Source organism: Prionailurus bengalensis, chromosome E4, assembly GCF_016509475.1.
Source record: "Prionailurus bengalensis isolate Pbe53 chromosome E4, Fcat_Pben_1.1_paternal_pri, whole genome shotgun sequence".
NCBI lineage: Eukaryota > Metazoa > Chordata > Mammalia > Carnivora > Felidae > Prionailurus > Prionailurus bengalensis.
The window spans coordinates 10,190,627-10,218,450 of NC_057360.1; the positions used below are offsets into that span (position 1 = coordinate 10,190,627).

Sequence of the window (27,824 nt, forward strand, 5' to 3'; positions counted from 1 at the left end):
ACAGAGAGAGACAGCGCATGAACGGGGGAGGGGCAGAGAGAGAGAGGGAGACACAGAATCGGAAGCAGGCTCCAGGCTCCGAGCCATCAGCCCAGAGCCCGACGCGGGGCTCGAACTCACGGACCGCGAGATCGTGACCTGAGCGGAAGTCGGACGCTTAACCGACTGCGCCACCCAGGCGCCCCTCTCCCCTTTGTAATTAATGAGTAACTTGTAGGGGCGATCTTTTTAAATCACGTAAAATCCCATTCCTCATCTCGTTTTTCCCCACCGGATTTAACACCCCATAATGTTTCTCACCTGAAATTATAGCTACGATGATTGTCACATGGCAGTTTTCTTCTAAACTTTGTTTTACGTTTCTTCATTGGTATTGTGCGGTAAGAACCTTCTCTTCTCCCACTTGTTTCTTTATATCAGTTTAGACCTATGGACTTCTTTTCTTTTTTTTTTTTTTTTTAAGTTTATTTGGAGAAAGAGAAAGAGCAGGGGGACGGGGAAAGAGAGAACCCCAAGCAGGCTGTATGCTCAGCACAGAACCCGGCGTGGGGCTCGAACTCACGACCATGAGATCGTGACCTAAGCCGATACTCCTGTAAGCGGGCTTCGGTGTCCTTTTAGTGTCTCTCTGTCATTCACTGAGAACTTCCATATTTTCTGTCAAAACAACAAGTTCCAGGCTCATCTTGTTCTTTATGTGCCCCAGCCCTGTCATCACCCATTTTCTTCCACGGAGCCTGTGTTCCTTTAGTGGAGAATGGTATTTAGAAACCAAGACCTGGGCTGTGGGTGCACTGATTGCTACTGGGGTGTCACTGCTCCTACGCTCTCTCAGTGGCTCAAACTAAGAAATAGATGCATGTGTGTATATGCATTGCTATTTACAGCTATCTACAGGCTGAAAGCCATGACTTCACACCATTACCTCCCATTCCAATCCAGCACCAGAGTTCATTCTAGTCCAGTCTAGCTCATTCTAGTCCCCCCACGCCACCCCTTGCATATTCGTACCTCCCTTCACCATCAGTGAGAAACTTCTCTCCCACTGGCTTCGATATATCAACTTATTTGCTCGACTTCCCTGTGTAGCCAATCTCCTGACCCCCAAAGGGCCAATCAAAAGCCTTCCTCATGAGGTCTCCGATCCCTGCTGACGGTTCTCCACACACTTCAACGTCTTCCCTATGGCTCCATTGCTACCCTGCTGCCTTCCTCCTCAATTGACCTTCCGCACATGAAATACGGCTACCGTCTTCCGCTGGGAAACCCTCCATGGCCACGCCGTAAACACATAAAAACCCTAAGTCTTTATGCTTTCCTTTCAACGTTTTCAACTCCGTTCCTCAAGGATAGTCACCTGAGGCAGAACGAGTTGTTTTGTTTTTGCCACATTCCCTGAACTGAGGGCTGAAAGATCTATTTTTTTTAAGTTAATTATTTGCAGTCATGCGAGAATATTTGTTGGGTTCCTTGCTCTTAATTTTTTTTAAAGCTTTAGTTACTTAAGCAATCTCTACACCCCATGTGGGGCTCGAACTCATGACCCCGAGGTCAAGAGTCGTATGCTCTTCCAACCCAGCCAGCCAGGTGCCCCTTCCTGCTCTTCATTTTAAAAATAGACCATCAGCAGTACGCTGTGGCCGCTCACGAAGAGCTGACTGAATGAGCTCTTGACAATTCTGTTCAAAAATTAAGTTACTGCCTAACTTCTCATGGCCTTCAATGATCTTTTCTCCCCGTGGGTCTTTTCGCCCCTTGGAGACCTATCTATGGAAAAGGCTTTGTCTTTGATTTAAAGACAAAGATTCTACTAATTTGCTTCACTTATTCGTTTGTCCACTCACTCACCAAGTATCTGTTGAGGGCCTGCCATATGCGTCCGGCTGCCCGTGGTGATATGGGCTCCACTATGGGATCCCTGCCCTGGCTGTGTCTCTACTGCTCCCCTGTTCTTCATCCTGCCCTGGCCTTTATTTACGGCTTGGCTGGTTCAGACTGCAAGGCTGTGTGAAGGGGGCGTGGGAGAAAGTAAAGGAAGTGGGTCCTGATGAGACAGCCAGCCCCCCAGAGAGGGAGGGGAACCACCCCCTCCGAGCCACTTTCCCTTCCCCTTAGGCTGTCAGCTTCTCCCGGCCCATAGGGCAGCAAGTCACAATCCCAGGTGACCCAGCAAAAACAGAGGGTTTACCAGAGGGCTATCGCGACTCTGGCTTCTGGGGATCTTCTGGAGGGGCAGAAGGGGGGCATACCCCCCACCCCTACTCATGGCTGCTGAAACTGAGCTCAGAGCTGTCGCTCCCCCCCCCCGACCCCTCTCTCCCCATTTTCCATTCCTGCCTCCAGTGAAGGTCTCTGCCTAGGGCCCAAAGCTGCAGCAGCTTTCTACTCTGCAGATCTTGAGACCCCGGAGCATGGCAGAGGCCGAGTTTGTTCGCACTGTGGGCTATGGGTTCTCACTGGGCAAGGGAAGGCCTGGGGCAGGGCGTGGGGTGCAGCTGCAAGTTACCTTGGGTGACTGAGATGCTATCTGGGCCTAACGGTTTCCTTTGGGTAGGCACTTCCGTCCTTCTGTTTTGAAGCCAGAAACCTGCGCTGGGGCAGTCCCCTCTGCTCCCTTTCTGAGCCGAAAGGAAGGGTGACAAGATGGAGGCAGAAAGAGGCGCCATGAGTCAGGGTTAGAAGACATGGTAAGAAACTATGTTCCTGTCACCAGCTCAGCCATGCTCCTTTAAAAGGAAGAAAGGAAGGGGCGCTGAGAGCGGCTCAGTCGTTAGGCGTCCGATTTCGGCTCAGGTCATGATCTCACGGTTCATGAGTTCGAGCCCCGCATCGGGCTCTGGGCTGACAGCTCAGAGCCTGGAGCCTGCTTCAGATCCTGGGTTTCCTTCTCTCTCTGCCCCTCCCCTGCTCATGCTCTGTCTCTCACATCGTCTGAAAAAATAAATAAACATTTAAAAAAAAAATTTTTTTTTTAAAAAGGAAGGAAAACAATCACAGCCACAAGTATGCATTGGAAGGTACCAGGAAATTTCCTTTCCTGCTGCCAGTCCTGCCTTAGAGTCCTCACGTCTGTAGCTGCGTGGCTGAAATGGGGAGGGGACCCTTTCCTTGGGCCCCAGAATGCCCTGCTCTAAATAAAAGAAAGATCTGGTCCCTACCGATTGGAGCGTGTACACAAAGTGAAACATTGTAAAAATAGCTGCTCTTCTCAGAGTGACTCCTAAACTGTACAGATTGAGGAAACCGGGGATCAGAGAGGTCAAGTGACCTGCCCAAGGAAACTCAGCAAGAAAGTAGCAGAGCTAGAATACAACCCTCAATCTGTTTCTGAAATCAAGGTCTTTGCCCCCGTTGTTCCATTCAGTTTGATGAACTAGAAAATACTTTGGCATTTGGGCTGTTAGTGTTTTAGAAAGTCAGGCTTTAGAAGGTTCTATGATAGGAAGAAAGTCATGTTTCTAAGACTGGTACCCAAAGCAGCAATCGAAGGGCCTGAAAGCCCCCGGGGTGGTGTTGGGATGAACAGCAGAGTCAAGGCAGCTCTCCCTAGCGTGAGCAAACTCTCAACTTGTTTCCTTTATGGGATGCTCCGTATATTTCCCTTCACAGGGCCCTCTGCCTCTGAAGAGGGCCCTCCCTGTCCCGGGTGCCCTGGGTGAGGCCTTGGGCATGGGGGCAGGACAGGAGGCCTCCCTCCCTGCCAGCCAATCCCCCCCCCCCCATAATCCCTGCACCCATGTCCCCTCTTCTCTCTGTCCTGGGAGGAGGGATCCAGAAGGGGCACCTGGGGCCGGTGGCCAGTATACAAGCTGGTAGCAGATTCCAGGTCCCACATCCCTCCGATGTGGCCTCCTCATCTTCCAGCCTCTTGGCTGCCCAGAGGGCTGGGACAGCGCTGGGGGAGGGCTGCTATGCTGGGTCTTCTGGGAATCGGATGTTCAGGATCTTGGCCTTTACTCTATTTAACAGGAACGGGAAAAGGCCCTTTAGCAAGCAGCTTGTGGGAGCTGAAATTCCCACAGAATCCAATGCATCAGTCTAATCAGGGGAAAAGAAAAAGATTTCACGCCACAGGGAACCTGAAAATCTTTGCTTGGATTTCTTGTCCTTCCTCCCCAACCCTCCCCCTCCCCCCCCCACCCCGCCCTATACACAGATGAGAGACGGATAGACTGATAGCGGTTTCCTGAAAATGTGACTGTGCACGTGGAAAAGAAAGGCGATGAAAATAGGAAAGGTGGTCCTGTCGGTGCCACACTGAGCGTTGCCACAGCTCCCGTCTGGGGCCATGAGAGAGCACAGACGCCTCCACAGTCCTCTCGCTCCCACGCCAGAACGCCAGGAAACCCAGGTATGACATGAATGCAATAATTTCAAAAAAAAAAAAAGAAAGGACGAAAGCAACAAGGATGCACGTAAAAGAAACAGAAAAGAGGGGAGAGGAAAGGAATAGAAGAACAACTTTAACTTTTAGAGCCAGAAAAAGGCATGTGAAAGGAGCCCTGAAAAGGGCTGGGACCCGGGCAGAGACCGGGGTCCGGCGGAAACTTCGCGAGGAAGAGGGGCCAGGCGGTTGTCCCATCCCCATGTTTGGGCAGATTAATGGAGTCGCGGCTCCCTCGCCCGAGTCCTGCCCTGGGAGGGGACAGTATCTGTTTAGATTTGCGTCTAAATTTAAACCCTGATCGCCGGCCTCCCTCCCCCGCTCCCCACCCCTTCCCCCCTCCCCCCACCCCCGGCCTCCCCCCTCCCTCGTGCTCTCGCGCAGGGCCGGGCCGCCCGCAGTCCCGAGCGAGGCAGCCGGCGCGCCGCCGCCCCCTTGCCCTGCGCGCCGCAGCCCCGGCCCGGCGGGCGCGGGGAGCCGAGCGGACAGCGAGCGCGGCCGCCGCGGAGCCGGCACCTGGAGGCCATGGAGGTAAAGCCCCGGGCGCAGGGCTGGGGGCGCGGGGCTGCGGCCGCCCCCCAGGGGAGGGTGGACGCGCCCCGGAGCGCCCCGTGCTCCCCGGGAGACACCCCCCCCCCGGGGCGGCGGGGGGACCCGAGAGGGAGCGCGCGGAGTGGGGGGGGGGGGTGGGGGAGGTCGAGGGTCCCGTCCGGGGGCTCCAGGTGTGGGGTGTGGACCTCCCGGCTTCAGAATCCAAGAGCGCGGTGCAGCCGACTGCGTAAACGGGCGACCGCGTGGGCGAACACTCGCACGGAGGCCGAAGCCCCCGAATCTGCAGAGCGGACGGGTACCGAAAAGGGAAACAGAACAGGCGACGCGAGGCACTTCTGTGCCCGCCTGTGGGCTTCCCTTTTCCACTGCAGACTGGCCTCTTACAGAGAGTCCTCTTGCTTGTCAAGCCCCAGTCTGTCGCATGTCCTTTCAGAACTTTCCGGGAAGCCCCCGTCGTGGGCAGTGAAATGGCACCGTTTCTGATACACGCGCGAGTCCCCTGCGTGTCCCCGCCGTCTGAGGTGTGCCGGCCGCGTGGGGGGGGGGGCGCACCCCGGGGGAGGCTCTCCGCGGCTCCCTTCTGTGCGTGGGTCTTTCCTGGCGCTGTTCCGGCCTCCGTGGGGTCCAGGCGCCGCTGTCCTGTGCAGGAATGCCCGCTGGATTCCCCGGTCCCTCCCTTGGCCACATTTGGAGGCGTCCGTAGATTTCCCCCTTGAAACGGAGACCTGACCTTCAGCCCGCAGCCAATCTTAGCAGGACAGGGCTTTCGAAAACGACGAAAGGAGAAGGTGCAAATGTTACGTGGCTTCTAAGGTGATTCCCACCCACATTCACCGCTGGAAGTGCGCCTGCCAGGGGTGCCACTCCCACCCATGTTCAAAACGAAAACTGTTCCTCCTGAGGCTGGCAGCGACAATCAACTCACAGACCCAGGAGCCCTGGGTGGCTGTCCTAAGCTAGACTCTCTGCTGGGCCTGCCTCTGTGACTTCTCTGCAGGGCTGTGGGTCTGTATGGAGCAGGCATCCCGCGTTCCGGCATGCCGCTCGACCGGTGGTCTTCAGGGAACAGGGATCGTCTTCAGGGAGCCTGCAGAGTGTGGGATGGACCCTCCGTAGAAGCATTTGCAAGTCGGGGAAACTCAGGCAGATCTGGGCTGCGGAAGGGTGGTGGCCGGGAACTCTCGGCAAAGCTCAGCAGGTGGTGTTCACGGTCGGCCTCGGGATTCTTTTCCCCGATACGGCCTCAGGGCAGATCAGGGTAGCTCCGGGCCGAGGAGGGAGACGCCCCCCCCTCCCCCCACCCCCCGGGGGCGCCTGGGTGGTCAGGCAGGGTGAATGAAAGCTCCTAGAGAAAGAAGTTGCTTGAGAAGTGGGTTCCCTCAGGGGCACCTGGGTGGCTCAGTCAACTTCCACTCAGGTCGTGATTTCACGGTTCCTGAGTTTGAGCCCCGTGTCAAGCTCTGTGCCGACAGCTCAGAGCCTGGAGCCCGCTGTGGCTGTAATTCTGTGGCTCCCTCTCTCTCTCTGCCCCTCACCCACTCGTGCTCTCTCTCTCTCTCTCTCTCTCTCTCTCTCTCTCTCTCTCTCAAAAATAAATAGACATTAAAAATGTTAAAAAGTGGGTTCCCTCCTCTGGGAGAGTACAGGGGGCCTCAGGCCCTAGGCTAGAGGTTCAATATGATGTAGGACCTGGCTCATTTCTCGCAGAAATGGACTGGGGATAAGAGCAAAGCACGCTTTAGGCTTAAAAGCATGTTGCCGCTTGAGGGCCAAACGCGTGTGTGAACTTTGTTCTGGGAAGAGATAGAGGGACTCCTTCCGCAGAGACACTCTCTTCTCCCTCAGCTGAGGAAGGAATGGTGTGCGGGGAGGGGCGGGGGGGGGGGGCGGGGAGACCCTGAAATTCTCACCTGAGCAACTTCCTGTGTGCCTTGGGGCCGGGGTTGGGGGGGGGGAGCCCCCCTCTCTGTGCCCCCCCTCCCGGCTCCAGAGATGCGTAGTGTAGTTACTGATGGGCGAATCTCACCAAGATGGGGGGTGTGGGGGGTGAGGGGGGGATGAGAGGAATTGCTCAGCTAGCCAGGAAGTCTGTCAGCGTGCCCTGCTTTTGAAGTTTCTTTGTCAAAACGACTGAAAAAAAGAACTTGGACTGCGGGCCCTGGAAAAGGAAGTAAAGAGGAAACCGAGAGGCTGGGGAAGTGACAGTTCTGAACCAGGAAGTAAACTTTTTGTGGGGGGTCATGGTATGCAGGAGTGGGGTTTGGCAACTCCTGCCAACTCGCAGAGTAAAACCCTCTTTTGAGAGATGAGACTCCCTTTTGAGCTTGAAGGCACCACTATACTTGGGGAGAAACTGAGTTATATTAGCTGCATTAGGAATTCAAGTCAGACCAACAGGGCTGACTCAACATTCATTCTCTAGAACCCACTTGCCTATTAGAAGTCTTTGGCGAACGTTTTCTTTTTTTAAGTCACTGTTCCCATTATTGACAGTCTCAATCATTACTTCAGCCCTCATTAAGCCCTCTGGAAGAAACAAGATAAAGATGGGTTTTAAAAGCTCACACACAGTCCGGTAGGGGAGATGGGACTTACTAGACCCCGTCGTGGACGCAATTTTCAGATGGGTGAATGCCAAATGAATGACTACTGCAGATCGTTAAGTGCTACAGTATTCCGATATTTCGAGGTGAGACTTGACAGAAGCCTTGAAAGCAGGGTGGGTGGTGAGGAGGAGAAGGCATAAGGAATGGGTACAGGGAGAACATGCCAGCTTTGTTCAGGAAAGTAGGCCAGTTGGCTGGAGAGGAAGGTAGGGAAGCAGTGAGAGAGAAAAAAAAAAAAATGAAAGTAATAAGATAAAAACCACAGGGCCTCCAAGTATAGTGGATGCTGGCCAAGTGGGTGAGTGGGAGCTGGAATCCAAGCCATCTGGAGGAAGGGGTTACTTTCTCTTCACACAAAGTCTCCTTGTCTCGCTGTGCCCCCAAAGGGGTGCCTTTTTCTAATTCAGACAGAGGCCAGCTGCAGGCCTCAAAGGCCAGGTAGTGGATGGCCCCGGGCTCTGCTCCATGGACAGTAGGAAACTGCCGGGCGTTTAGCAAGATGGCGGCCCGGAGGTTGCAGGGATGAGGTGGCAGAAATGCCAGTTCATTGAGTGAGCAGGGGAAGTAGGCTGAGAAGCTTCTCTGAGGGTCCACGCCCAGAGTCTGACTTCGAGAGACAAAAAGGATGGAAACGAAGCAGGAGTGAAGACCCCGTGTTGAAGGAGAAATGAGAATTGACGTCTGTGTGTGAGCTCAGTTAGCACAGTGCCTAGAAGTATAATCATCTCATTTCTCAAGACAAGTTTGCTTGGGAAATGAATTAACAGCAACAGGGAACTCCTTGACCTCTCTGTCCACGGCTCCAGTGTCTCCGCCTTGGGAAGCCTTCCCAGGTGCCCCCAGGGTCGTCGACCGAGCTCTCAGAGCACTTTATTCAAGCTGCATTAGAGTCCTAGGCCGACTTGGAACTGCCTGCCCACCTGGCCCTCTCCCTGGAAGGCCCAACAGACCGTAAATGGTTTTTGAACGAGGAAATAAATAAATGATTGATGATGGGAGAGAGATCGGATTTTGTAATTTAATCTTATTTGTTTTAATTTTTTTTTTTTTTACATTTATTTATTTTTGAGAGACAGAGACAGACTATGAGCAGGGGAGAGGCAGAGAGAGAGAGAGAGGGAGACACAGAATCGGAAGCAGGCTCCAGGCTCTGAGCTGTCAGCGTGGAACCTGGTGCCGGGCTCAAACTCACAAACCGCGAGATCATGACCTGAACCGAAGTCGGACGCCTAACTGCCTGAGCCACCCAGGCGCCCCAATGGGATTTTTTTTTTTTTAAAGCAAGGTTCAGGTATATTGGTTTTGAGATGCCCAGCACTCCATGAGAAATACAGGCCTCCCAAGACGCAAATGCGATTCATTTTTAGAAGAGATCATAGGTGACATCGCTGTGGATAGGAGCCCAGAAGAGAGAATTATATAGTAAAGAAAGAGCTGGAGAGTTAGGACATCTACGTTAAATTAATATCCTTAGTTGTTTAAATATAAGTTGCAGGCCCTATCAAATAGCCTGAGAGTGCTTGCAAAAAGTTTAATTTTTACAGACTAAATGCTTCACGTGTTCAACTAATAGTAGACACGGGAAAATTAAACTTATCTCCCACGGCCATATGTCTATTTTGTTGAACAAATGAAAGATTTAGTCTGGGACCATTAAACTTTATTGCCACTGAACAAACAATGGACTTCTAATTTAGATGGAGACAGTTAATGAGCCCTTTTCTCTGAGGCAACTCCACGTCCTTCCCAGATACTCTTGGTTATTCGTCCATTTATTCCGTATTTACTGAGCATTTATTGCATACTGGAGCTTGTGTTTGAAATGTCACCCGTGGGGCTGTCATATCTTTTATCCTTGCAGACTATCAGCAGCACGATGACAAGAGAAAGAGGGAGGTACAGAGTGTGTGTGTACGTGTGTGTGTGCCTGTATATTTAACGTATTCCGTTTGTAACCTGCTTTTTCACTGATTTTTTTTTATTTCATTCCATATATTTTTTTTTTAACCACAATTTCACCAACAGCCTTTGCTGGTTTTGGACTCCCCCTCTCACTGAGCCGTATGTTGGCTGCTGGCTGGAGTTTATGGGTCATAATCAGGGACCGCATGGCCTCTGGAAGCTGGCGTTTAGCTCGGAGGACTTGTGGGCATGCCCCCATAGCCCCACATTCCTCTCTGGCTCCCAGGTGCTCTGTGGGACCCACAAAGTTACACTGGCTTCCACTTAGCTGACACCTTTCATTCAAGGGGCTGCAGTAACAGCGGGAACTTGGGGCAGTCGAACTGGAAGGGCCCAGGCCCGATCACAGGAGGGGTGAGTGTGCATTCCTGGGAGGGAGTCAGGTTTCAGAGCCTGATCCGCAGGGAGCCTCCTCTGGGCAAGGCGAGCGGTTCCGTGGGAAATCTGAACGCTGGCGGCTCAGCAGCCCGGTAATCTTATCAGGGCCACAGGGGAAAGCATTTTGGTTCCAGAGAAGTCTGAAGGCAGCCCTGCCTTCCTCTAGTAGTTGTAGGTTTGCAGCCAGCTTGACCAGCCCTACTCCACTCACTACAATTGAAACATCTCAAGGCTGTGGGTGGAATGAAACCATCTCTCGCTGTCCCCCCTCCGCGCCCCTTCACCCCTCTCCCCGCGCGCCCCCCCCCCCCCCATCGTAAGGGAGGAAGCCGAGACACTGAGGTTGCTGTTGGACCTTTGGAAAGCCAACAGCAATGCTTCTCTCGTCTGGGGAGGACTGCAGCCTAAGCCTTGAGAAGTGTGATCGTCAGTTTCAGCACAAAAGCGATACCACTTCATGAAACTAAGTGTCTGCATCGCCAGACGTCCCCAGCCTTTTGTTCGGAACCTGCTTGTGCCATATCAGGACCACCCTCCTGGCCTCGGGGTAGCAATCACAGCTCTTTCCCAGACTGGATGTTCTGTAATCGATCCCTACCAATTCACAGGACACCACACCCTCGCTCTTTAATCAGGCCAGGCACTGGGGGCACAAAGATAAACGCCTCACCCCGCCCAGCCTTGCAGAACTCAGGTCTGGGGGCAGGGCGAGCACCCAACAGTGCAGAACTGAGGTTTGAGCTCCCAAGCACCCAGGAGAGGCGACGCACCTGGCCTGAATTCAGGGGGACTTCCTGTGACAGACCGTTTCTAAGTTGAGTCTTGAGACATGAGTAGGAGTCTTGGTGCACAAAATTGGGACAAGTGTTCCAGTGAGAGGAAGTGACAAGAGCCAAGTGTTTGGTGCTCGAAACAGCGTGGTGTGCCTGGGGAACCACCTGCCGTTCGTTCCTGGAGGATAAAGCGAGATAAAGGTATTTGCAGTTGGGGGACAGGATGGGGTTACAGAGAAATGTAACTTACAGTTCCCGCCTTAAAGGAGCTCTCTTCTATTTGGGGAGACAAGATGTACACACATGACATAACATAAAAAAAAAATTCAAGATAGTGTCTTGGTAAGGTCTCAGGTGTGTAGGAGTTCAAAGGCAGCCTCTCTAATGGGAGCCAGAGAAAACTTGCTTCCTCTGCCGGGGATCCCCCCACAAAGGTGCAGCCTCCTGGCGGCCCTGGGGGTGCTCAGCCATGGGGCTTTCAACCCAGTGACGAGCGTGCTGTGCCCCAGGCCTGCACCTACACACTCTTGCTGAGGAAATCCATATGAAACGGGCTGCGGGCCCCAGGGGAATGCCTTTGGTCAGGCTCACCAGAAGTCACCCCCACGGCCCTCTTTCCTTCCCCGACAGAAAGAGGCCTCTGGGACGGGGCACCTGGGTGGCTCACTCCGTGAAGCGTCTGACTTCGGCTCAGGTCATGATCTCACGGTTTGTGAGTTTGAGCCCCGCGTCGGGCTCTGTGCCCGGAGCCTGCTTCAGATGCTGTGTCTCCCTCTCTCTCTCTGCCCCTCCCCTGCTCACGCTCTGTCTCTCTCAAAAATGAATAAACTTTGAAGAAAAAAAAGAGAAAAAGAAAGAAAGAAAGAAAGAAAGAAAGAAAGAAAGAAAGAAAGAAAAAGAGAAGAGAAAAGGAAAAGAAAAAAGAAAAGAAAAGAAAAGAAAAGAAAAAAGAAAAGGCTTCTGGGAATAACCAGGCTCACAAAAAACCTCCTTGTCCATTCACACCTCTACCTGCAACCCCTCTCATTCTTCCCACTGTGGCTGTTGTGGCCGCACAGCGTGTGCATGTTCTAGAAAACCAGCATTTACCTTTGGCCCAGGGCAGCACAGGGACAGGCGAGGTGGGCCCAGCAGCAGCCGAGCATGTGCATCGCCCCGGCCGGACCCAGCCACACAGCACAACAGAAACAGGAAGCTGAGCTTGTGGCTGCTATTACGAAAGCCCAGCACCCACAGCAGAGGTCACTAAGAATTTACGTGTCACAATATGCCACCCAGGGCTTCAGGCGCCCTCGGGGCCTCCCCTGCAGACCCTCGCCCAGCACATGAGCTAAAGGGACAGCTCTGCCAGCATGAGGGGGTGGCCCCACGTCACACACCCTCCCTCCCCCCGCAAAATACATTCCCAGGCTTTGGGTCTCTGGCTCGTCTTGCTTTTGAGGTATGTTTTGATGGATCAGGGAGAAGTTCTGAGCAACCACATCGATGTCAGTGTGGGAGTGCCTACTAAAATAGAGGTTTTGCCTAAGTTTATCCTTTTTTAGTCCTCATAAAGACCCACCACATCTGTTTTCGTCAGTGTGATCCAGTTATGTCTAGAAGGTGACGGTAGTCTGGAAGAGCCAGCCCCCCCATTGGCCCCTGTTCTTTGTCCTGCACTGGAGAGGCTCTGACCGCCCCCACAGTGCCTGTGTGCTCACGGGGAGACCACAGGCCCCTCGGCCTGGCCACTCCTTCAGCTCAGGGCCAGCATACAGTGGAGGCCAGGTGGCTAGGCCCGGGGCCTTAAAGGTCGGGCAGAGATTTACTCTGAGACCTTGCTACATATCGGAAAGATTTGCAAAAGGTTCCAGCTGTATCTCTGGGTGAAACTAGCCTAAGCGTCTATGGCCAAAAAAAAAAAAAAAAAAGGAAGTTTAAATAAAAATTCAATTTTAGGGCTTAGGGTTTTGAGAGCAAGAAGGACTGTTAGCAATCTCTCCCGTTCTGTTCATTTTATTTATTTATTTTTAAATTTTTTAACCTTTATTTTCAGAGAGAGAGAGAGAGAGAGAGAGAGAGAGAGAGTGAGTGAGGGGCAGACACAGGGGGAGAGAAAGAGAATCCCAAGCAGGCTTCACGCTGCCGGTGCAGAACCCAGCGCGGGGCTTGAACCCACAAAACCACAAGATCGTGACTTGATCTTGTCAGACACTTAACCGACTGAGCCACCCAGGTGTCCCTATTCCGTCCATTTTAAACATGAGGAAGCTAAACAGAAATGCTTGACCGATGGTCATGCTTAAAATCAGTTAGTTGCGGGGCACCTGGGTGGCTCAGTTGGTTAATCGACCGACTTCGGCTCAGGTCATGATCTCGCGGTCTGTGAGTTCGAGCCCCGCGTGGGGCTCTGGGCTGACAGCTCAGAGCCTGGAGCCTGCCTCATATTCTGGGTCTCCCTCTCTCTCTCTCTCTCTCTGCCCTCTCCCGCTCATGCTGTCTCTCTCTGTCTCTCAAAAATAAAATAAACACTAAAAAAAAAAAATCAGTTAGTGGCAAAGTCAGACCTCCGCCGAAGGACTCTGGGTGCTCGGCACAGGAACTTCCCTTGTACAGGGCGCTGCACATCCGTGTGTTGAAATCAGCTCGTAATTCCTTTCTTGCCTCCCCAGTTCTGTGTATGGTCTACGTGCAGGCAGCGGTGCTCAGTTTCCTAGGTCATACCCAGCAAGCACCATTAACTCTGGGAGAGACAGGGACAGGAACAGCTTTTATTGTCATTGTTCTAACCCAGGAGCGCAGAGATTGGGGGGGGGGGGTGTGCTTGGAGGCCCAACCCCCCCAGGGGCAGTGCTATTCCTTGTTCTTCTAGCCTCCCTCGAGGGGTCTTCCTGGGAGAGCCCCTGGCCCCTGTTTCCCAGTCGTGCCCAAATCCCCTCCCCTCCCCTGAAGTGAAGTATGCGGGAGAAGAACCAGGTTCCAAGCCCCTGTGTTTTCAGGGGCGACGAATGGGAGGCCCCGAGAGCTGCCGACGCCCAGGCGACAGCAAAGCGCCCGAGTGCTGCCCACGTGGGGGTCCAGAGCCCGTGGAGATGGCAGATAGAAGAGTTTGCTGGGACTGCCACAACGTGGCTGCAAACGAGGTGGCTTAAAACAGCAGGGATGTATCCTCTGGGTTCTGGAGGCCGGATGGCTGCAATTGGTGTCCCAGGGCCACATTCCCTAAGGAGGCTCAGGGGAGTCTGTTCCCCGCCTCTTCCAGCTCCTGGCAGGCGCCGGCTTCCTTGGCTTGTGGCCACTGCAATCTTTGCCTCACGTTCAGGTTACCTTCTCCTCTGTGTGTCTCTCGTAAGGACATGTGTCATTGGATTTAGGGCCCACACTGATAATCCAGGGGAAGTTCCCCATCTCAGAATCAATACCCTTTTACTAAACGAGGTAACATTCCCAGGTTCCAGAGACCGTGGAGTGATCATATCTTCTTGGAGGGTGCCGCGTAGCTCACTACAGCGGGCAACTTGCTGTCCGTTCTAGGGGCAGGGGACTTGGGGATTGGCAGGGTGAATCCTTGGTCATTGCAAGCCACATTGGGACAATACCGCCTCTGTCACTGCCCTTGAGTGAATTACCAGTGAATATTTGTTGATATCTGTTGTGTGACCAATTTCCTGCCTCTTGGGTAGCAAGACCCACATCGGGGTGGATCGCAGCCACATCTCTTTCTGGTCAGAGCCACAGTTGGGAGACGAGGTCCACAGGGTGCCATGGGACATTGCCATGGAGCTATAAAGATTATCTCCCCCTGGTCTGGTCTCTTTCCAATGAGATAAGTGTGGTATTAGCTGGCTGGGAGGAGCCACTTAAGATTATCCAGGATCAACTCCACATTCAGAAAGGATTGTGCCAACAAGATGATAAAATTGCATTTTATGTGATGTCATTTGATATTCTGTTATCAGCTACCTGTTCATTATTCTTCCCTTTATTCACTGAGTTGGGGACATGTTTTGAGTGGCTACCAAATGGAAATTAACAAGACGCAATACCTGCTCTCAAGATCCGTAGAGTTTGGAAGTGGAGAGGGCGCAGAGATGGAAGAAATGATACAAAACAATTTGATTGGCTCTGTAAAGGCAGTGAGTAAGCAGTTTGGTGTCACACGTGATGACAGGTAATGGTCAGGACAGGCTAGTGTGTGTCTGTAAAGTGCAATGCCACAGTCTTAGCGGCTGAAGACAGCAAAGGTTTCTTTCTCTCACGCTACGTGTCGGTTAGGCGTTGGGGTGGGGTAGGGGCGCCTGGGTGGCTCAGTCGGTTGAGCGTCCGGCTTCAGCTCAGGTCATGATCTCGCGGTCCGTGAGTTCGAGCCCCGCGTCGGGCTCTGGGCTGACAGCTCGGAGCCTGGAGCCTGCTTCCGATTCTGTGTCCCCCTCTCTGTCCGCCCACCCCTGCTTGTGCTCTGTCTCTCTCTGTCTTTCGAAAATGAATAAACATTAAAAAAAAAAAAAAAAAAAGAGTTGGGCTGGGGGTTCTGCTCCGTGTCCTTGTCCTCCCTCCGCGATCCAGGCTGACGGAGCAACTTCCATATGGAACATTGTCAGTTGTCCTGGCAGAGGGAAGGAAAGTTCTAGAGGACTGGCACTGGCCCTGGCTCTGGCCGTACAGCCACACTCAACCCCAGGAGTGGGGAAGAGCGATCCTCCCACGTGCCCCCATGGGCCGGGAATGAGAAGAGTTAGGAATGTGTCGTGAACACCGTCCGTGTGCCTTGGGGTCTTACAGGACTTCCAGAGGAGACGAGATGATCCGTGAACTGGGTCTGGAAGGAAGACCGAGTCTTTCACGCTGGCAAAGGTGTGAAGCCTGGGGAAGAACACTTACCTGTGCCTCTCATACTCATTCCCTGGGGACTTACACACCTCGTGGCTGGAGATGTTCTTCCCGATGAAAACGAAACCTGCTTCGCCAACACAAAGAATGTTTTCAGTGATTTTAATTCCCCTTCGTGCTTTGGAGCGTGATTCGGAGCGGCGGGTGGGTTTGGAGGGAAAGTCATGGGGCCAACACACATACCCCGTTTCTGTAGGAACACGGTATCAGTGAAATAAAACATGAGCCATTAGGTGCAACTGTTTATATAGTGTTTCTCGAAGAATAAATGAGTTAGGGGCGCCCGCGTGGCTCAGTCAGTTAAGCGTCAGACTCTGGCTTAGGTGGCGTTCTCACGGTTCGTGAGTTCGAGCCCCCCATCAGGCTCTGTGCTGATAGCACAGAGCCTGCAGCCTGCTTCGGATTCTGCCTCCCTTTCTCTATTCCCCTCCCCCTCTGGCACTCTGTCTTTCTCTCAAAAATAAAATAAACATTAAAAAAAGAATAAAGAGGTTACAAGAAAAAAAAAAAGGTAGAATCAAAAAGTTTCTCAAACATCTTAGTCCCGGAGCAGCCAATTCCACAGACTGTGCCACCAAGAGTCACTGCTTGCAGCCACCCTTGCTGGCTCGGAAACGCTCCCCCATAGGGAACAGGGAAGCTGTGCTTTTTTTTCCCCGCATGTAGTTACAAGACACGCAGAATTACAATTTTTCCCATGAGCCCTTCCTTCTGTGTCTAAGGAAGGGGTGAGCGAAAGCCTGCAAATATCACTGGAATCAGGAGGTGGAATTTGAAGGCAATGGTAGCAACAGGCCACCCTCTGCCCTCGGTTCCCCCTTGGGTTTCCTTTTCTGAGCACCGCATTTGGGACAGGCCAACAGGGATGCTGTGTGGACGGGTAAACCACGAAACCTGAGTTCCGGGTCCACAGTCAGTAAGTAGCTTTCAGGTCCTGGTTGGTACCTCCGTCTGTAAAGCTTGTGCCCACTTTACCTACCTTAGTGGGTTCATTTGAGAAGGAAGTAAGATCATGTGTGATGGAAAAAAAAATTATGAAGCTGCCTCGGAACATTAAAACATCCCATGGATATAAAGTCATGGTGGCATGGTTATTAATATTTGTTACGTGGATATTGTGAAAAATTGTAACATCCCTGAGCGTGTCTTCTGTAAGAAAGTTCCGGTGTTCTCTTTGCCTAATGGGAGGCGGCAGAGGGAGTGCAAAGAAGGGCCTATTGGCGTCTATGAACAGAGCTAAGACTTCCCCTGAAGGCCGGCAGATGCATAAAAAAGATCCTGGTCGGGGCGCCTGGGTGGCGCAGTCGGTTAAGCGTCCGACTTCAGCTCAGGTCACGATCTCGCGGTCCGTGAGTTCGAGCCCCTCGTCGGGCTCTGGGCTGATGGCTCAGAGCCTGGAGCCTGCTTCCGATTCTGTGTCTCCCTCTCTCTCTGGCCCTCCCCCGTTCATGCTCTGTCTCTCTCTGTCCCAAAAATAAATAAACGTTGAAAAAAAAAATTTTTTTTAATAAAAAAAAAAAAAAAAGATCCTGGTCTGTGTAATGGTCATAAGGAAAATGTTTTCCAATTCTACCATGCTTTCTTTCTTCTTTTTTTTAACATTTACTTGTTTTTGAGAGACAGAGAGAGGCAGAGCATGAGCAGGGGAGGGGGAGAGAGAGAGAGAGATAAAGAATCTGAAGCAGGCTCCAGGCTCTGAGCTGTTTGTTAGCACAGAGCCCGACGCGGGGCTCGAACTCACGGACTGAGAGATCGTGACCTGAGCTGAAGTCGGACCCTCAGCCTGACTGAGCCACCCAGGCGCCCCTACCATGCTTTCTTTTTAAAGCACGCTCCCTTATCTCTTCAACTAAGCGGTAAGCTCTAAGAATCCTCATCGTTGACCCTAGTAGCCTACAATCAGCACAGTATGTATTCAACGCACCCTTTTGAATGAAGATCGGATTGCAGGCTTCACATCACCTCCCGGAGAGGCAACGACGTGGCATAAGGGTTAAGAATACCCACGCAGGAGCCACACAGCTGGGTTCGAGTCCTGACTTTACCAGTTACTAGCTTGTGACCTCTCTGTGCCTTGGTTTTCCCATCTGTAAAAATAGAGTACCTACACGATTGGGTTGTTAGAGGATTCAATGAGTTCATATTTGTGTCAAGTGCTTAGAACAGTGCCTGTCTCATAGTAGGTTGGACGTGATTGCTGAATAAATGAGTCGACTTTTAAGAGAACGGCCTCCCTCGCCTTTGGTGCAGCTTTGGCTGGGACCCAGGATAGACAAGAGGACATCTGAAGTTCTCCTCCGGCCCGAGAGTGCGTGACTCCCTGATAGCGTGTGTGTAGAGGGGCTGTTAGGGCACACGGCGTGCAGACCTCCGCTGGTGAATCTCCCTGGGCCTCTGTGAGAGGCTGGTGCTTGGGGCGGTGCTGGAACAGCAAATCCGGGCCGCAGGCTCGCAGGGCAGCCAAGGCCTGGAAGAAGAAGGGAGTATCATTGGCTCAGTAATTCTATTTCAAAGAAAGGGGTGCGGGGACAGGAGACGGCACGTGTGTTTGGTAGGTTCGCCTGGTAGGACAGAGAAATGAGGCAGGACCTGGGAAGGAGAGAGGCTGACCATCCTACTGCTTTTCTGCCCCTCCCTCCCTCTCACGTACCTGGGTTACGTCTCCCCTGGCCTGTCCTCGCCTTCCACACCTGCTCGGGAGGTCCCTGCTGGGGAGCAGAGACTGCTGGGATGTATTTGGAAGTTCATCACTCAAGCCAGAACCCTTCTCAGCGGACGTCAGTCCTGAGCTTCCGGCTGGGTTGAAGGAATTGAGAGCTTCCATGTGCCAGCCAGGAAATTTTGAAACCTCAAAGAGTTGCGTTACTTGTGGTAGGAAGGATTTTTCGGCACGATGAGTTCGGAGCGGGACGAACTACCTTGCCCAGAGTGTAGGGGGCCACACTTCACCCCTCAGGGTTTTCCGGCGGGGTGTCTCCAGGGCTGGGCCACAGGGCTCTGTCCTGAGCCCTGGCTTCGCGCAACATGTTTATTAATGCCTTTGATGAAACACTGGGGAGAATCCAGATGACCCCCAGCCAGGATAGTTAATACACGCTATGTGAGGTATTCGAGTTCAAAATGATTTATATAGGATGGGATGTTGGGCCCAAACCGACCTAACGAAATTAAACAGGGGTGAATGTAAAGTCCTGTGCTTGGCGTTGGGAAAAGGTGGGCCCGGCCAGGAGAGGCCGCTTGGTCCGTCATCCCACGTGTGTTTAGTGGGCCTACTAAGTAGGTGCTGCCTCGGTCCCTCCTCGGAGGGAGTCACACATAAAGGCAGGATCTCAATCACCTTCCTACCGGGGGTGGGAGGTGACAGGATGCATCGGCACATAAGTGCAGGGCACAGGGTGTTATGTAAGTGACAAGACCACGGGACCGGGGGACTTTCTCAGAGACTGGTGCTGTGCACGAGGCCTCAGGGGAGGGGTGACCTCAGAGCCGGCACTGAACGCGAGGAAGGTTTTTTTTGTTTGTTTGTTTTTTTAATTTTTTTTTCAACGTTTTTTATTTATTTTGGGGACAGAGAGAGACAGAGCATGAACGGGGGAGGGGCAGAGAGAGAGGGAGACACAGAATCGGAAACAGGCTCCAGGCTCCGAGCCATCAGCCCAGAGCCCGACGTGGGGCTCGAACTCACGGACCGCGAGATCGTGACCTGGCTGAAGTCGGACGCTTAACCGACTGCGCCACCCAGGCGCCCCGCGAGGAAGGTTTTTTTAAGCAGGTGGCTGTGGTGCAGGGACAGGGAAGAAACGGTGGTGAGGAGCTAATGTGACGAGGAGGAACGAGAGACGTGCGTGGGCAGCCGTGAGTCGTACCTCAAGTGACCGAAGCGGAGGGTCTCTTAAGGGGGCGCGCGTGTGTGCACACATGTGCACAAGTGTGCGTGCACGCGGGGATGGGCAGAGGTGGGGCTGGCGGAAAGCTAGGATGAAACTAGACTGTGCACCGGCTGGAAAGACAACACTGGTAATGTGGGCTGGCTTCAGTGGGAAGTGAAGGTCCTCGGTGGGGGAGAGGGGGGCTCCCAGGGTCGAAGGGGCGCCCGAGGGCTTATTCATCTGGTCCCAGCGCACAGGGGGAGGGTGGGGAGACTCTGGAGGGTGATGTACCAGCTGAGGGGCTAAAGCACAAGGAGAGGTGGCCTTGAGATTGGAAAGGCAAAGGAGCTGCAGAACAGATGGAAGGGGGGATCCCCAGTATTTGGTATTTCGTTGGGAGCAGCCTCGGGGGCGGCGGTGAGAGAGAGAGAGCGATCAGAGCCACTGCACTTTCCGTCCAGAGCAGCAAGAAGAATGTTGCTAGTTCGGCAGGGGAGAGGCTGAGTTTTGGTTGAGGCATCGGCAGGACGTTGGGAACCGGACATTCAGAAGGTTCAGTGGTCCCCTGCACAGAAATAGTCTCTGAAGCAGGGGAGGTAAAAGCCACTGCAAGGAGACAGTGGCCAAGGCCAAGGCCAAGGCCATAGGCAACTCTCACGTTTGAGGAACACCAGGAGACGAATAAGGACAATGAAAGAGCGCTTTAATTCACATGCACAGGGTTGGGAGTTTTGTTTGTTAATGTTTATTTATTTTAAGAGAGAGAGAGAGAGAGAGAGAGAGGCAAGCAGCAGAGGAGGGACAGAAAGAGGGACAGAGAATCCCAAGCAGGCTCCACAGCTGCCAGCACACAGCCCCACGTGGGGCTCAGACTCACAAACTGTGAGATCATGACCTGAGCTGAAACCAAGAGTCGGATGCTTCACCTACTGAGCCCCCCGGGGCCCCTCAGTTAACTGACCGTCAACTTCATGTAAACTAACACAGAAAAAAAAAAAAAATACTCCATCTCAGGCTTTCTCTCTGTACCCCACCAATGTAGGACCTGGAGTTTTTATCTTGCACAGGAGGCCTCCCTAGGTCTCTCCTTTGTGGGGGTTCCATTTTCCTTCCCTTAACTGTCTCTCAAGCTCAAGGAATGGGGGCCTCCTCACCTCTCAGCTGTGACCCGGGGGCTGGGATTGTGGGTGCCAAGAGGAAGAGAATGGAGGGAGAGGGGGACAGAATTATTTATTCAGTGGGCAGAGGGCTTTTAAGTGCTGTTTGTGGCGATCAGGCTGCAGATCCCACATCAGAGAATCCATAGACCTACAGCCACATGTTGAGAAGGTCTGAATTAGGATGTTCTTGGTATTATTTGTAAAACAATGCTAAAACCACAGCCAACAAAAAATCCTCCCAGAAAACCCTAGGACGTTGTGTTCAGGAGTTTTCACTTTAGCCTTAAACTGTTATTTTAGGGGCGCCTGGGTGGCTCAGTCCATTGAGTGGCTAACTCTTGATTTCGGCTCAGGTCGTAATCCCAAGGTCATGGGGTGGATCCCCATGTTGGGCTCTGCACTGAGCGTGGACCCTGCTTAAGATTCTCTCCCTCTGCCCCTCTCTCCTGCTTGCACTCTCTCTCTAAAAATAAGGAAATAAAATGTTACTTTATTATTAGGTTAATATTGCACATTTAAAGGTAAAATTGTAAAAATTCATCATCCTAACACAACTATTTTTCTTTTTCTTGCTCCTTTCTGATCCTCAATTGTAATTCCCTTTATCATTAAGAAAAAAATTGGGGGAGGGGCGCCTGGGTGGCGCAGTGGGTTAAGCGTCCGACTTCAGCCAGGTCACGATCTCGCGGTCCGTGAGTTCGAGCCCCGCGTCAGGCTCTGGGCTGATGGCTCAGAGCCTGGAGCCTGTTTCCGATTCTGTGTCTCCCTCTCTCTCTGCCCCTTGCCCGTTCATGCTCTGTCTCTCTCTGTCCCAAAAATAAATAAACGTTGAAAAAAAATTTTTTTAAAAAATTGGGGGAAAAAGATGATTCCACGTAAAGTAACTACTTTCAATTTTGTGTGTCTTTGTTATTTTTAGCCCCTCGCTTAGTTGTTACAAAGTTGTAATCAGCGTATATGCAAGTCTGTATCTTTTCACTTAATCTTGTTTCCAAGACTATCCTTGTCCTACATAGCCCTCTTTTCATTTTAAATGTTTGGATGGTATTCTGTTATATAAATATACCGTAATTTATTTAATCATTTTTTTCTATTTTGGGACATGGCGTTTGCTTTCACGTTCTCCTTCCTGTAAATAACATAGCGATACACAGTACATGTATCTTTTTTGTTGTCCTTTTGAATTATTTCTTCGGAAGCAATTCCCAGGAGTGGAATTATTAGGTCAAAGAGCATGAATGTTTCTGTGGTTCTCGGTAAATGTCGCCAAATCGGCCCCGTCCTTCCTTGCTTCCTTTCTTCAAGGCTCTCTGTACCTGGCGTGCACAAATTGTAGGGAATGTGGGGTGACAGCGACCCGTGGCGCCTGGGTCGGTGCAGAGCCCTGTCCTCCCAGGTCCTCCTGTGGGTCCGCCACCAGCCGGGAGGAGCAGGGGAGGGCAGGAAGGGGCTGTGGGCACCGTGGGAAATGAAGCAACAATCTGGTACTTCCGGCTGCAGTTAAGGGGAAATTACATGCCAGCGAGGGGGAGGCGGGGCAGAGACAGCATGGGACCCCAAGAGCCTCACTCCCAGTCAAGGGTGGGGACAGAACACCCTAGGGTTTGGAATGGCCTCTGGGGAGCAGTGGACTTGCACCTAGGAACCCCCTCACGGTCATGGGCAAGAGTGGTCTGGATTAGGGAGGAGAGACCCTCACTCGCTCCCTTGCTTAGTAAAAATACGTAATGAGCACCCACCATGTCAGGTCCTGTGCCGGAAATTCTGGACACGAAAGGGAATAAAACTTGGGCCCTGCCCACAAGGGGCTTGCAGCCTAGTAAGGAAGTCGGAAAGATAACAGGTGACTGCAACAGCGTGGTCGCTCATTCTCATAGATGTGTGCCCGGGGACACAGATCGGGGTGTGACCTGCAGGGAGGACGAGGGGTGTCCCAGAGGAGGTGATACCCGGGCTCAGTCTGGGACGAGGCAGGAGAGAAGGGAGGGCGCGATTTCTGCCCAGGATTTCAGGTTTGCACGGAGTCTCTTTCAGGTTCAGTCCGGTCCGCTTAGCTGAGTCCTGATCGCGAGGGAGGGGGAGCCTGAGGGGCCCTGGAGGTGCATTTGTAGCACACACTTTTTAAAGTAGTCAGTTGGGTGTTTATTTGGCGTGGCTGATGAGACCATGGGGAAACCGTTAGAACTCTCCAGAGCCACCTCTTGGTGCCACCGCCCGTTTTATCCTCAGGGCAATAGGGGACATGGAGTCATGTGATCAGATTTCCATCTCAGAAAGTTTGCTGTGGCTGAGAGAGAGAGAGAGAGAGAGAGAGCTCGGCATAGGGTCCTGTAGGGGGCTGGTCAGTCGTCTGAACTAGAGATCAGGCAAGTGGGGCTTCAGAAGAGACTGTGGGGGTAGAGGGGGGAGGACCTCCCTCCCCCCTGGAGGGGGACCCTTCCTCCCAGGGCCATGAACTTTCTCCCTAAGGCCTCCCTGGAGACTAAGGGAAGGGGCAGCCCGGTTCTAGGGCTCTGTGCGCTCATGGGGATGCCCAGGTGTGGCCACAGCGTTTGAAGGGAGGGCAGACCTGGGGCTGGGCTTCGAGTGTCCATAGTGAAAGGCAGCTCACCTGTGCCCCCGGGGCCTGTGAAGGGCACTGTGGGTGTTGGGGTGTTGGGGTGTGCCCCAGGGGAGAACCAAGCGAGTGTCACAGCCCAGCTAAGTCAGGCACAGGGGTGCAGGTCAGGGCTCTGGACTGAAGTCCGTCGCTGAATTGCTGTGATCAGCAGCACAAGATTTGGGGTGCTCATCAGGTGTATCACCATCCCTGCTTGGCGTATGGGGAGGATTAAATGGGACCGTGTGTTCATAGTCAAGGACTTGGAAAAGGTACAGAAGAGGCAGGGTGTTGTCACCTTTGTGCTTTGGAAGACACAGGGAAGTATCTGGAAAACGACTTGGTCCCTCAAAGAGAGGCAGGCGCTCTGGAGCCTGAGAGAGAGAGAGAGAGGGGGGGGGGGGGGCGGGGAGAGCCACAGGGTGTGCTCCTCTGCCTGGGTCTCTGCTTCCTCCTCCTCTTGTGGTTTGCCTTTGAAACTCAGAGCAGCTGTTACAGACGAAAGAACAGGTTGGGTCCAGCCCAGATCACTGGGCTCAGAGGCAGAAGCCATGTTGGAGCCACAGTGAGGAAGCCGGCAGGGGGTCAGCAGGACTTCTGGCCTCTCTCGTCTTGGATGTCTCTGACCCGATACCCCTGGGGCCCACCTGGAGGCCCTGGGTCATGAGGAAGGGCCTCCTGTCCATACTAGAGGGACCACTGCCCCCTCACTCCAGCCGGGAGCTCTGCTCTAGCCACAGTTCAGGGCAAAGTTCAGGAGCTAGAGGGACCCCCTTCTTCTGTCTGGTGACGCGTTTTGAGTTTTAGAAACACAAATACCAGTTAAGACCAGAGCAGGGAGGGCCAGGATTCCTGCCCAGCCAATGGCTCGGTTTTGATAGCGCAGGGGAAGCAAGGTGCTCTGGCCCTGATGCCATGCCGTGAGCGAGCGCATTCACGGCGGGCTGGCACGAGGGGGACCTCGGGGCCCAGCCCCAGAGGCAGCTTCCGCAGGCCGGGTTCAATGCCTGTGTTAGTTGGCTGGGGCTCCCGTAACCACGTACCACAGACCGTGGGCTCACACAACAGACGTGCATTTCCTCACAGCTCTGGAGGCCAGAGGTCCAAGATGAACGTGTCCTCGGGGCTGGTTTCCTCTGAGGCCTCTGCTCTTGGCCGTAGGATGGGCGTCTTCTCCGGCATCTTCACGGGGTGTCCCCTCCGTGTGTTTCCTAATGTCTTAGAAGGACACCAGTCACGTTGGATGAGGACCTGCCCTAAGGACCTCGTTCTCACTTAACTTGCTCTTTGAAGACCTGTCTCCACATGGTCTCGTGCCGAGGTCCTGAGGGTTAGGACATCAACAGACGAGTCTGGGGGACACCGTTCAGCCCGTAACGACACCCCCAGACCCAGAGCCTCACTTCCAGCCGTAGGTGAGAATGGAAAGGTCGCGGCGGAGGTCACGGCCCCCGAACCACGGCCACGGGGTGGAAATGAGCTCCGAGGCCTCTGAGCACCGGAGCGGTGGCCCAGGGCCCACCTCTCACTCCATGCCTGGCTCCTTGTTACTTATGTCATGCCTGTCCCCGGGCCATATCCTGGAAAGAGGACACCCGGGCACACTGAACCCTGCACTGGCAGCTCCCGCCTGGGTCTCATGCTCTCCGTGCTCCCCTCACCCAGGCCCAGCCTCCGTCTGGTCACCTCTCCTGCCAGCGCACAGTGCGGTCCTGTGGACCGCGACCATGGCACTTTCCGGCCCTTCTGGAAAATTCTCACAGCTTCCTGTCTTGTAGGCCTTGGCTGGTGCCGGTCCCCCTGTCTGGAACTTCACCGCTCCTCCCCATCGCCCTGCGGGTAGTTTTTGTTGCCGGTACGGGGCTCTTACTCCCCAGTCACTATTCCACTGGGGACGCCGTGTCTACCCGGCCAAGACGCAGGGTGAATCTCAGCAGGACCATGGACGTCGGTCCACTGCCTGTGTGCCCTCTGTCGAGAGGGCGCTGGGGGCTGGCAGAAGGAGCCCGAGCCTCCAGCAGCCCCTCTCCCAGTTGCTCCTGAAGAGGCTGCTCTCCCCGCCTCACCTCCACTCCTGTCTGGGTGGGGGGCCCCAGATGTTTCCTCTCACACAGACAGCAGCGCCTTTTTCCCACAGGAGGGCAGCGCCCTGTTTCCAGGCCCCGGGAGGAGATCCCCCCGCCCTGGCTCCTATCTTTGTTCGCTCTCCAGTGATTCCCTTCTTATCATCTGGACTGGAGAGGATTAGAGTTTAAAAGGAACTGGGCCCCTTTAAAGTTGAAACCTCACCCTGGCCAGATACGGGCGCGTATTTCCAGCCAAGAGGCCTAGGTGAAGATACGAGCAGCTGTCAGACTGGCACCAGGCCTCCCCTCCAAACAGAGAGACCTGCCACTTGCTGTCCCAGCTGGGGGCACACGTCTTCTAATGATGAAAACCGTGGACAGCTTCGAAGCTCACGAACGTTACGGTTTTGGGTTTTTTTTTTTGCCCATCCTTCGAAATTGACTTCTCTTGTCTCTGTCCGTTTATATCTGTGTTTCTGTGAGTCTCATCACTGCGTACCAGGCAATGAATCTCCCAGCCCTTGTTTTCTTTTTGTTCCATAAACATCTCTGTGTCAGGAATGTGGAGTGCGTGTCATTTTTAATGGAAGCGTAGTGCTTTATTGCCTTCGTGCCGTGTGGTTTTCTCCAACGGTTCTCTCAGATTTAGTATTCAGACGGTTTCTAATTTTTCACCTTTATGTGCATAGCAATGCTGTAGATAATTTCATATAAACTGCATTTTTCTTCATTTCCTTAGTGTCTATTCTGAAAATAGAGCAAAGCATTTTCAAGCTCCTGTGACACAGTCCCAGACCATTGTTTCAAGAGAGGGCAGCACGCATCAATAGGTAATGCTAACAGCAGTTTTTAAGGAAACCATTTCCCTATAATCCTGGCAATTCTGGCTTTTTATCATGATGACACAGTTTGCCGATCTGATGGTCGTGCGATGTTACCTTAAAGTCAATTTGCATTTTATTATTGACCACGAATGTTCCGTGTCTTCCCAAATGATAACTTGGAGTATCTTCCCCCTCGGTTTTGGAAGTTTTTCTGCGTTAGTTGCTTTCTGGTGCTTAGTTCACAGAGATTTCACATGTGTAAACACGTTGGGTGATTTCCCTTAGCAAGCTTCTGCCCTGGCAGCCTTTGCCTCCTCTAAGTCTTTTTTATTTTTTAATTTAAAAAAAAAATTTTTTTTTTAACGTTTATTTATTTTTGAGACAGAGAGAGACAGAGCATGAACAGGGGAGGGTCAGAGAGAGAGGGAGACACAGAATCTGAAACAGGCTCCAGGCTCTGAGCTGTCAGCACAGAGCCCGATGCGGGGCTTGAACTCACGGACCTCGAAATCATGACCTGAGCTGAAGTTGGCCACTCAACCGACTGAGCCACCCAGGCGCCCCTCTAAGTCTTTTTTAGATCAAAGCAATGGTTTCCAGCCCTGGGTGCGTGTTAGAGTCCTGTGGGAGAGTTTCTAAAATACAAACCTTGGCCCCCTTGGAAATACAGGAGAGGAGCTGAGTAGACGACGGCTGGCTTTTTCTAACAGGTGGAGGCCCCGAGACTTGGTCCAGAAACCAGGGCCTCAGTCTTTGCCCAGTGGCTGTTGTCTTCAAACCAGTAAATATTTATTGCACACCCACTCTGAATTGGCCACTCTGCTAGGAATGGGGGGAAGCCCAGGTAGAGTGGATGGGACATGCCTGCGAGGGGAGGGAGTCACGCCGGTGAGAGGGACGGAGTTCACTGTAGCCACGGAAGTGCTATGGGAGAGGTCCCCGAAGGCTCCGTGGAGGCAGCAAGAAGCTGGGTCTTGGAGGAAGAAGAGCTGTCCAGGAGGAAATAAAGATGAGGCTTTTGAGGTAGAGAAACAGCACGGACAAAGACACAGAGGCATGAAAATACAGAGCGTGCTTGGGGCTCCGCGGGAGAGCGTGGTGGGAAGAGGAGGGCGTGGAGCTCGCCTGCCAGGGCTTTGCCATCGTCGTCCGCAAGTCAGAGAGCCTCTCTGAGCTCCGATTCTGCCGTTAACCACATGATGATCGTAATGCCTGGCTGGCTGGCTGGCTGGCCGGTGGTGACCCAGTGAGATCACTTTATCGAGCACTAGAGTATTCTTGGCACATGGTAAATGCAAAATAGGTACTGTTATTATTGAGAAAGTGCCAGGAGAGGTGACGGGGCGGGGAGGGGGGGGGGCATTAGGCGCAGCGACCCCTGTGAGAATGAAGGGGCCAGACCGGAAGTACAGGATGAACAGAAGACAGTCACTAGGCTTGGTGACCTGTCGAATGTGGGAAGGCAGGGGAGAGAGAGCAGAATCTGACGTCCCCTCATTCCACCACCTGCACGTCCGCTCCTGGGCTCAACCTGATCCAGGGACCCAGCGATTGTCGCTGATCTTCGTGCCTCCCGGAGACCAAGTCCCAGGGGTTGGGAAACCCGTGGAGGAAGAGCACAGGGGCCCCTCGTTTCCAAAACTAGATGGAGGCTACACCTCTGCCCCAAGGAAATGAGCTCAGCTTCCTCAGTCCCCCGCTCCTGCAAAAGGAATCTCCAGCGTGGCGACCGAGAGCCTGCTCAGGACCCTCCGCGACCACCATCCCGGGCATCCGGACGTC

General features: G+C 53.1%; 1 protein-coding gene across 5 annotated transcripts in view; it reads left to right on the forward strand.

The window, feature by feature from the left end:
• The first annotated feature begins 4,169 nt into the window (after positions 1-4,169).
• The window catches only part of RCSD1 (RCSD domain containing 1), a 75,375-nt gene continuing 51,720 nt past the window's right edge, over positions 4,170-27,824 (forward strand). For 2 of the 5 annotated variants that reach the window (XR_006295424.1, XM_043568685.1), the window contains exon 1: positions 4,173-4,351. Coding sequence is in view for 4 of the 5 variants with exons in the window: in XM_043568685.1 (XP_043424620.1) it covers positions 4,289-4,351 (63 nt within the window). In the remaining variant the exon portion in view is untranslated. Of the gene's footprint in view, positions 4,352-4,786; positions 4,916-27,824 lie in introns of those variants that run through there. The other 3 variants (XM_043568687.1, XM_043568688.1, XM_043568686.1) reach the window with 3 other exon arrangements.